The sequence below is a fragment of the Hemibagrus wyckioides genome, linkage group LG06 (genome assembly GCF_019097595.1).
Source record: "Hemibagrus wyckioides isolate EC202008001 linkage group LG06, SWU_Hwy_1.0, whole genome shotgun sequence".
NCBI lineage: Eukaryota > Metazoa > Chordata > Actinopteri > Siluriformes > Bagridae > Hemibagrus > Hemibagrus wyckioides.
The window spans coordinates 31,683,983-31,695,100 of record NC_080715.1 but is presented as its reverse complement, the minus strand read 5'-3'; the positions used below and the strand labels follow the sequence as shown (position 1 = coordinate 31,695,100).

Here is an 11,118-nt window from a genome sequence, read left to right as displayed (position 1 = left end):
GCTCCATTTGTGAACCATGTCAGCAATCCTCTATTCTTGACACTTGACACAAGCTTAAGTTATTTATTTAAGCCAGGTTGAGAATAAAATGAATAGGAGCTACTCTACACAGTTAGACTTTACATGGGTGCTTAACGTATTTGGAATGCATTTAATCTCCCACAGTAAACCCTGAGGGGGGTCACACTGTTGGAAGGTCTACTGTCAAATTGTTTGAGTGTAGCTTTGATGATGACAAACAAAAAGCTATTTTTAATCAGGTCATTTTGTAGGGAGCAGATGTATTATCCTAATCACTCGTAGATACCAGTTAAAATGCAGCAGGTAGGTTTTTTTTTAATGTAATATCTTAAAATCAAAACCTATAAAGAAGAATAAAGGCTGGGGTGGTTTAACCTGTTTACAAATGACTTCAAATGAAGATTTATTAATCTGAAGCAAATCAGATGCTAAACAGGGTCTACAATTTCCTGCTTGTGTAGCACTATAAGTTCTTTTTTATGCCCATAGCTTTTGTTCAGTCCTAGGTAGTTAAAAAAACAAAAAAACAACAACATCAGTGACACAGACTTGTTTCTTTGCTTCTTGTGGCTCTGTTTCAGAAAATTATCGCTCTCCTTTTACTATCACTGGACTGACTAACAGTGACAATGAAAGAGTTCATATTTGCTTTATGTGCACCTACATCTGAGGTGATGATTTGGCCAGATATTAAATTTGTTCTGACACTGCACATACAGAGAAGAGAGAACGATTCATAAATAGCAACATTTTTCTACAATACAGACATCTTCTGTTTCATCCACACTCCTCTGTTTAAAAGCTAATATGACCTTATCAAGATAATGAATAAAAGGCACTGACTGCCCTCTGTCACCTTACTGGGAAATCATGTCACCTTACTGGGAAATCACTTAAACCATCACTGACTAATTAAGGGTATAGTCAATTTAGATTATAAAGTTACCTAATCTCATTAGCAGTAAATAACATATAGACTAGTTTACGTATTTATATAGTGCTATTTATATGAGTCTCACCTCAGTAGATAAACATTTATTGCTTTTGTCAGTTTATCATACTGTATGTCATTACATTTCACTTACCCAGAGCGTTGCATTGTCTAATCATGTTACGCTTGGTAAGGAGTAGCATCAGAATCAAAGCCATGTCTCCTGGTGTTAACATTTTTGTTTGTGTTGCTAGCTAGGTCATTCAACTTCCTGATAAAAGTTATAGTGCTAGGAACATGATATTCTGCTCTTACCCATTTATGAGAACAAATGAGTACATTTATTTTAGTTAGTTTTTTTATTTTATAATGCGCATATTAAGCAGAGTTGAAGATTATATGCACCTTATACATTTACAATCAGCAGATTGCAGCACTTGTGTAGAATAAACCAGACCAGGGATATTTTAAGACATCTGCTCAGCTGACACTCCGCTTGCTCTATTCTTAGCTGCATGTCTGGAGAATGAAAACAAACCTTCACAATGTTAAAACCATTTCAGTCATAGTATTATTTAACTAATGTTTAAGTATTAATGGTACTATAAAGTATAGATGTAAAATAATGTCCAGAATAACGGTGGATTACCCGCTTCACTCGGACATTGTACAGACATTGAAAGGTGCCCAGGAAAAGAAGGACTTCAAAAGTGTGGAACGCCTCCTCAAAGATCTGACCAAAGAAAACCCAGATGCTGTTATTGAGTTGTCCAATGATGACTGGCTAAAAGACCCCACAGTTCAGCTTCCACCAGCTGTGTTGGTCGGTGAGTCCTAGCATACCTCTGACACATAATTTTGATTATTACTTATTTTTAGTTCCCTGTTTAAAGTAAAGCAAATGTGGAATATTGTCCCTGTTAACTGCTTTAACCATTGATTATTATCCATTTCATAGCTCATGTTAAGTTGATACTCCAATGGATTTGATGTAGCATGAACCATTAGGTTTTACAAACTAGTAGAATCCATGGCAGCTCAAATACACTGTGGTTATAGCAAGTGGGGGAAAAAACAAATACTAAAAAATTCTGAAAATCATTCAGGTTACTGCAGATAATATCAGTAAATTATTAGTAATAGTAGTTTTTTTTATTACACAAGCCTCCAGTTAGACAGAGACTGGAGTCCTCCAGTATTAAATGCACCAAAGACTAACAAAAGAGAGTTTCAAAATAAATAAATAAATAAATCAGATAAATAATGACAAAATGTAAAATGATAAAACAATGACTTTGAACACTTAACCACCTTTGGTGGAATATGAACATTATTAAGAAATGAGGGTCATAGTGTATCAGTGTCTTTCATTTAAAAAAGCATTGTACAATCACACACTTACATATAAATTTTACAGTGCTCTCTCTCTCTGTCTCTCTCTCTCTCTCAGTAGCTTGTGTTGGTGCAGTGTATTTGCAGTCTAGGTTAAGTGTACACCTCCTATTTCTAAGAGTATAATATGAATATAATATAAAAGGGGGATGTGGTAGCTTTGTGGTAGAAGGTTGTGAGTTCAAATCCCAGATCCAGCAAGCTACCATCACTGGCTCCTCTGAGACACTTAACCCTCAGTTGTATAAATTGAGAGATAAATTGTAAGTGGCTCTAGATAAGAGCACCTGCCAAATAGCCGAAATGTAAATGTAAATTATGCAAGTTGCAGTGTCTGTGATTCTGTGTACATTTCTTACACTTGTAGGCAAGAGAAGGTTGTGAATCTCTCAAAATAAAACTCCATGATGATGATGATGATGATGATGTGGCTTGGGAAGACAATTGTCAGCCAGTCAGTCAAATTTTGCTCAGAAGTGGTATTGATTTAAGTCTTTTGGTTGCAGTGTCAAGATAGGCTGCCCTGGTATTTTGTCTGATTGGTCCAGCTTATCGTGCTTATGTTGGGCCTCAACAGTTGACCATTAACTGTAACATCCATGCAGCCCATGTAGAAATCAGAGATGAGAGAGAAATTAGAATGGACACCAAAGGAAATATGAGAACTCCAGAGGCTCCAAATTCCCCAAAGATTTATTGAGGCCCAGCTGCATGAGGGGAGAGAGAGAGAGAGAGAGAGAGAGAGAGAGAGTGAAATAGAATAATGCTTGGTATCACATAATGCTTGAGGATAATTGTGTGCAGACTGATGGAAGACATCACCAAAACATCCTAGGTCACCAACACCCTGCTGTAGGAGAACTTCGGCGGGCTGAAAACAAGTCGTGGAGCAGCATTTAGGAGCAGAGGTCAAATTGCGTTCAGAGGTAGACCTGCAAGCAGAGAGTTGTAATAGTCCAGTCTCGAAATGACAAGAAACTGAACAGGTACCTGAGGGGCCTGTATGGAAAAAAAAAATCCAAATCCTTCTAATGTTGTAAAGAAGAAACTGACATGAGCATATCAATTTAGCAATATACAAGGAAACGGACAGACATAGAAACACATGTATGTATGTATGTATGTATGTTTGTGCACTTAAGCCCTAAATTATCCATACCCAGGCCAAATTTTGAGTGAATAACTGAATTACAGTTTCATTTTAAGTGTGCTTGCCCCAGCCCAACCCCCCAACACACACACACACCCCTTTTTCAACTTGCTTTGGGGGAGTTTTTCAGGCAGTGGGCCAGGCAACCTTGTAACAGTAAATAGCATTATGAAAAAAGAAGACTACGTAAATATTCTGTAGCATAATGTCAGACAGTCTGCAGAAGAAAGGGGACCTTCTAACAAGATAACAGAAGTGGTCAAGAAATGGTTTACAGAGGAGTGGCCATTCCTGTGAAGTGGCCAAGCCAGAGTCTAGACCTGAATCCAATTGAGAATTTGTGGCAATAACTGAAGATGGCAGGAAGGCATATTCCTTTAACTCAATATCTGGCCCGGGTGTATATACTGAGCTGTTAAGGGCTGTTCCCTTAACTCCAACAACATTTTCCTTTATCAAGTAGAATATTATCATCAGTGGTGTCAAAACCTGCACTGAGGTCAAGCAGCACCAGCAAGGAGACACAACCCTGATCAGAGGACAGTAGTAGGTAATTTACCCCTTTAATCAATGCTGTCTCTGTGCTTGGAAAAGGGAAGGTTTGGTATTGGCCTGTAGGATGGCTGACAGGGTTTGAAGGTCAGTTTTTTTTTTTATCTTGGGTACATCACTTCTGGTACAGCGTTAATTTTGACAGGAAATTTTGATTTAGTTTTAGTCATAGTCTTTTGCCTAAAATGTAATTAGTTTTAGTGTTAATTTAGTCATCTAAATTACTTTAGATTAGAAATGGTATTGAAGTTTTAAAGTACAATACACATACAGTCTTCAAATCTGACTAAGTCAACCATCAATAATTTTGTATACATCTTCAATTATTTTAACAGCTGAAATTCTGAAAAGCAACTCAGAGAAAAAGTGCATAGGCTGTACTGCCTGCAGGCCTGCTCCACCTGAATAATTAGTGTAACCATTAGTTGTGTTGTTCCCTGTTATTTATTTCAGCCTAAATTCAGCTCAAATATACTGTATTCAAAGAAAAAGATCTATAATACCATCAGGGATTTAAACTTAATATAAAGAAAAATAATAATATATTAAAATGCCAAGCATTACTAGCAGAAAGTGCAAGTATTCCTTTTATTTAGAAGTACTTTTATTTTTAAGTATTTCCAAGTATTCCTGCAACATCAAAATAATAACTGCTAAGCTACAGTTCTACTCGTACATTATATGGCCGAACATACCTGGACATCTGACCATAACCCCCATATGTGTGCATCCCCAAACTTTAATCCCTGAAAACAAAGCAAGGTCACAGAATGCACAGAATCCTGACCCCAAACCCCACTGACTACATTTTAGATTAACTGAAACTCTGACTGCATAACAGGCCTGACATCAGTTTCTGACCACACTAATGCTCTTGTAGCTAAATGGGCAAATCGCCCAAGCCACACTTTGACATGTAATGGAATATACAGGGGTTGGACAATGAAACTGAAACACTGGCCAATTTAGTGTTGGAGGTTTCATGGCTAAATTTGACCAGCCTGGTGGCCAATCTTCATTGATTGCACATTCCACCAGCAAGAGCAGAGTGTGAAGGTTTAATTAGCAGAGTAATAGCACAGTTTTGCTTAAAATATTGCAATGCACACAACATTATGGGTGACATATCAAAGTTCAAAAGAGGACAAATTGTTGGTGCACGTCTCGCTGGTGCATCTGTGACTAAGACAGCAAGTCTTTGTGATGTATCAAGAGCCACGGTATCCAGGGTAATGTCAGAATACCACCAAGAAGGACGAACCACATCCAACAGGAGTAACGCAAGAGGAAGCTGTCTGAAAGGGATGTCCGGGTGCTAACCTGGATTGTATCCAAAAAACAAAACCACAGCTGCCCAACTCACTACAGAATTAAATGTGCACCTCATCTCTCCTGTTTCCACCAAAACTGTCCGTCGGGAGCTCCACAGGGTCAATGTACATGGCCGGGCTGCTATAGCCAGGTATAGCAAAGGTATAGCCAAACCTTTGGTCACTCGTGCCAATGCCAAATGTCGGTTTCAATGGTGCCAGCAGCGAAAATCTTGGGCTGTGGACAATGTGAAACGTATTGTTCTCTGATGAGTCCACCTTCACTGTCCTTCCCACATCCAGGAGAGGTACGGTGTGGAGAAGCCCCAAAGAAGCGTACCACCCAGACTGTTGCATGCCCAGAGTGAAGCATGGGGGTGGATCAGTGATGGTTTGGGCTGCAATATCATGGCATTCCCTAGGCCCAATACTTGTGCTAGATGGGCGCGTCACTGCCAAGGACTACCGAACCATTCTGGAGGACCATGTGCACCCAATGGTTCAAACATTGTATCCTGAAGGCGGTGCCGTGTATCAGGATGATAATGCACCAGTACACACAGCAAGACTGGTGACAGAGTGGGTTGATGAACATGAAAGTGAAGTTGAACATCTCCCATGGCCTGCACAGTCACCGGATCTAAATATTATTGAGCCACTTTGGGGTGTCAGGAAACAGGAGGAGCGAGTCAGGAAACGTTTTCCTCCACCAGCATCACGTAGTGACCTGGCCACTATTCTGCAAGAAGAATGGCTCAAAATCCCTCTGGCCACTGTGCAGGACTTGTATCTGTCATTCCCAAGACAAATTGATGCTGTATTGGCTGCAAAAGGAGGCCCTACACCATGCTAATGTTTTATTGTGGTCTAAAACCAGGCGTTTCAGTTTCATTGTCCAACCCCTGTATATGGAATAGGATGTTCAAAAAGCCCATATGGTGTATTATAATGTACCTTAATCTGCTTATTAAAATATCATATTTTAATATACCATTATTAATAGGTGGTTAAAATTCTCAGTCACTCCTATTATAAAAAATGTTCAAAGTGGCAAGAAAGGTCTTATTTCTTTAAGTGGGAAAATTTAAAAAATGCAGGATAAAAATAGAATATGCTGGAATTTTTATAGCCCTGTCTATCCATGCATTGGGTGATGATTTACTGTAATCCAACCTCTGTGTAAAACACAACATTTGTTAATGGTTTGTTTTGTGCATATCTTAAGTCAATTAAAGTCAAATATTTGCTTTCACTTTTCACTGGAATGTGATGTTGACTATTTTTAAGGCTGTTAAATGAGGGGTCAGAATGTTGCATATGTGCTAGGATCACGGTCCAGATTCTTCAGCAGCTAGTTGACCAATATGATTGGAGGACATTTCTGTCCCTCTGGTATTTTTTTACTTGTCTGTTACTATTTATAGAGGAATGCAGGGGTGATATCAGCGCTAATGCACCCCTCTCAACCTTAGATGTTTACAACGATGCCCTGCTGTTTTTTATATTGTTTCCAATACAAAGCACTGAGGGATAAAAATGATCGCCTGTGTCTGTCACTGGAATTGTTTGACCTTCCTACAATCACGTCATGTAATCTAAAAATACATGATGTAGGACAACAATGGGAATATAAATAGCCATGTTGACAAGTCGGTAACGATCACACAGACTGAAAAACTTTCTCTTTAGTAATTATGATCTCACAGGATGGAGAGTCGTATATTATGAGTCATGTTGCTGCATCTGCATGCCTCAAAGACACAAAATGGTGTGCTTTAACGCCTACAAAGACTAAAAGTAGCAAAGAGAAGAAAAGCAGTAAGCAGCCAGGGATGGACTTTTTGTGTCCCCCCGTGCTGCTCGACATGCTCCGTCATCACTGGAGGGACATACAGGATGGCTTCTCTGACCCTGCTGAGCTCAATAAGATTCTAGTGTTTCAGAGTGATGAGCTGAGGTGGACTGCACAGAAACGTGGTGAGTTTGAGCTGGAAGACGAAGTTGTTGATAATGTATAATAATTATATAAATCAAGTTTGAAAACACTTGGTATAAACAGATGAGTATCAAAGAATGTATGTAGGTGAGTATGAGAAAAGAAGGAAGGAGAAGTAGTAGTTTGGGAGCAAGACTTCCAGACTAGAGGTAGCATTTTATACAGAAACAACTTGCATAAATTTGCTTTTCCACACCATAAATCAAACTTGTCTTATCTTATGCAAAACTTCATGCTGAACTGCAATCAATATTTGGTAGCAAATGGCCTGTGATGCAAATGCATTTGTGATATATAGCATAAACTCATGTCCCCATGAGATCTACTTCATTGTCATGATTATGTCATTATTTTTGTACATACTGTTATGCAGGGTAATATTTCAACACTGCTGCATAATCGAGCTCACTCGAGCACAGTCCTTCATGCTTCCAGACTGTTGTGCAGTGCCTCTGGAACTAAATACTCTAGCATTTGGTTATCCCAAAAAAAGAAAGAAAGAAAATAAAGAAAAAGAACAAATAAACAAATGGAATAATAAATAAATAAATAAATAAATAAATAAATAAATAAATAAATACATTTTGAAGTCAATATGAACACGCAGGCGTTTCTTGGGACATACGTATATACTGTACACTAGATGGCAGTATACACTTCAGAACTAAGCAAGTTAGTGTGAGTTGTCTATTAGTAACTCATGAAAAAATGGGAAGAGCACTTTAAAAAAAAACTGCACAAAGGCATATCATTTCTAACGACTGATGAAAGTTCCAGAATCAGATTAGAATCTCCAAGTATGAGGCAAACAAGGACAAATCCAAAATCAGAATCAAAATCAGGCAAAGATTTGGGAGATCTTCCAAAAATTCCCAGACTAATCTAGAACAGACTAAGCAATATCCAACTAGACCAGGCTATGGGTCAAAGCACATGAATAACAGATCAAATGCTTGGAATCACACATACAAGAATGCTTATGAGAAATCAGTTTTTTTTAAACATTTGGTTGTTGAAATAAGTATTGTCTCTGCCTCCACTATACTATCGATCCATTGGCCTCCAAAAGTATAGCCACCCTTCTGTCCACTCACCTCAAAAGTATAGCCACCCTGTCAATAAATAAGCAATAAATCCAATAGGCAGAACAAACAGTCCTACACAACGGCAAACAATCCATTGTTTGGATTGAGGGGAAGCTGTGGGTGATGTAACAGAAATTACAGTGTGAAGCATTGTGGTCTCAACAAGTTTCAAACTCAATCTTGACCAGCATGAGAAACTTACCTGCATCAAGTGTATGTAATGTACCAAAATAAGTGGATACTTAATTTCAAGGCTATCTGTTGTAATAAGATAACATCACATAGTCTGGAATGAGACGGATGCTACGATTTCTGTACATGAATTACAATAGCATCTAACTGATGATTAATGAACAGACATTATGACACCTATTATAGGCCTCTGGTCTTTGGAATACAAGCAGGAGCTGACAAGTCCACTGTGCATTGCTGCAGCACAGGGTTTTACTGACTGCTTACTGTACCTGCTTGAGCATGGAGCACATCCTAATCTCAGTGCAGGAGGAAAGGCGTCGCTTCACGAGGCATGCAGCAATGGCAACACTGAGTGTGCAGAACTACTTCTAGAGCATGGAGCCAATCCCAATCAGCTCACAGAGGATGGTCTGGCACCTTTACATTTGTGCAGGACACCCCAATCACTCCGGTATGACTTCTTTCATTTAAAAATGATTATTATTTATTCAAAAATATAAATTCCAATCTGTTTAATGTTTGATATTCTGCTATGGCCCTTTTATTGTTCATTTACTAGAGTTCACCAATCAAACTACAATATAACAGAATAGAACATTTTTGGTGATTTTTATTATACCTCTTATGTTGATCAACATGATCAAACTGATATTCTAGTAATCAATTGCCACAACAGCTGTGCCAAGGCCCTGGTGCGTCATGGTGCCAATGTAGACCTTCCTACTGAGGAAGAAGAGGATACTCCATTACTTATTGCTGCAAGGCATGGCCTGCCACACCATGCGCAACTGTTCCTGCGATATGGAGCAAACATCAACCACACCAGCAGCTCAGGAGAAACGGCATTAGGTGCTGCTTGTTTGGAAGCTCAGCAACAGCTGGGAGAAGATCAGAATGAGGGACACCTTCAGGTCTGCAGGCTTCTGTTGAGTTATGGAGCTAGTGTGAATCTAGCTGACAATGAACACCGCACCCCTCTTCATAAGGCAGCCCGCAATGTCCAGATCAGCTTGGTACAGCTTCTTCTGGATCATGGGGCAGATATCAATGCCATTGATTATAATGGCTGTTCACCACTGTCCAACGTGCTACAAAACGCTATATTACGTCAGGAATGGCAGCCAGACATTGTGGTTCAGACCCTATTAAACCACGGCTCCATTAAAGTCTGGCCACAGGCATTGCTCAAGGTTGGTAACCTGTAATTGAGAATGTATTTAATTTTTGCTAATCTAATACTTTATTTGCAAATAAAGATTCTCTTCCTTTCTCAAACTTTAAAAATAGTTTGCACAATGATAGTTAAAATATCAAGCCATGTTTTGTTTATCTTCATTTTTGAAGGTATTAGCAGCCTGTGCAGCTGCTCCGAAAACTGTGGAGATTCTTTTCAACTCCTACACTCTTGTTCCTGTAACATATAAATGGGTTGAAGCTATACCTGAAGACATTTTCAAAGTAGGTACTTCAGAGAATTGGAAAACTCTACAGTATGCACTATAGAGTTGTTTATGTCACTACCTAAAACACTTTTATTAATTTCTCTAGCTTCACAGGTCATTTTATGACTCTCTTTTTGCTCTGGAATATAAACCACGCTCCCTGCAGCACTTGTGTAGATCTGCACTAAGAAAGGTCTTTGGGAAATACTGTTACTTATTTATCCCCCGGCTTCCTGTCCCAAAGATGCTACAAGACTATCTCCTTCTGAAACCTGAAGGCTACATCAACTAGAAGCGTGGAGGTTGACACTTTAAATAACACAACAAAATACTGAAATTGATCTGAAATTGCATTTTTTTCATTGTAAAGCTGTTAACATTAATCCACCAAACAAGAATCTAGCAATTGTTTGATTTTTGTGTTTTTTTGACCATGTGTACATAATAGAGAGTTTGGTTCTTTAGTGGATGTGTGGTGTTAATGTTTGTGATCTGCTGGAGGTGTCTTTTTAGAGCCACATATTGTTGACTGGTAAACAGTTTTGCTAAAACTATCTGGGATTTTCCTCTAACACTGCATGTCATTTATAAAAAGCAATATCAGATTCTTGGGTTTTGTATTTGTGTGTGTGTGTGTGTGTGTAAGATACTGCACTTTTTTCACATTTTTTATTAAGTACTACAGTCAGCAACTGTACACATACAAAGTCCAGTAGGCGTGCCAAACAACACGGCTAGATTTACTGATGAAATCATAACCACTGACTATTTGTATTCTTATTAAAATAGAATAGTAATTTTCCCCTGAGTATTTGCCCCTTTATATTCGATTATCACAGACAAAAATTTTGTCATGTTTAAAAAAGAATGGAAAGTTTTGGCACACTTAATAACTTCATGATGACTTCGGTTAAGTGAATTTCAAATAAAATGTAAAATGTGCCTGAAAATGCAAACCCTTTAGTCTATAGCCATGGACTTAAGAATTTATCTATGGATGTCTTCTCTTGCCTATCCAGAAATAAATCCCTTTTCCACAGTTGA

General features: G+C 38.5%; 1 protein-coding gene across 1 annotated transcript; it reads left to right on the top strand.

Annotated features, from left to right (window-relative positions):
• Window positions 1-1,460: 1,460 nt before the first annotated feature.
• Window positions 1,461-11,118, top strand: asb18 (ankyrin repeat and SOCS box containing 18). The gene is made up of 5 exons (XM_058392979.1): window positions 1,461-1,779; window positions 8,816-9,083; window positions 9,309-9,822; window positions 9,977-10,090; window positions 10,181-11,118. Exons 1-5 carry the CDS (start codon window positions 1,578-1,580, stop codon window positions 10,364-10,366), a joined length of 1,284 nt encoding a protein of 427 aa, XP_058248962.1. The 5' UTR covers window positions 1,461-1,577; the 3' UTR covers window positions 10,367-11,118.

Excerpts from the sequence above, each read along its gene's own strand:
- asb18 (XM_058392979.1), top strand. The coding sequence starts at position 1,578 with ATGTCCAGAATAACGGTGGATTACCCGCTTCACTCGGACATTGTACAG. Across the intron at positions 9,084-9,308 it reads AGGACACCCCAATCACTCCG|CTGTGCCAAGGCCCTGGTGC; the intron begins GTATGACTTCTT and ends TTGCCACAACAG. Across the intron at positions 9,823-9,976 it reads GGCCACAGGCATTGCTCAAG|GTATTAGCAGCCTGTGCAGC; the intron begins GTTGGTAACCTG and ends TCATTTTTGAAG.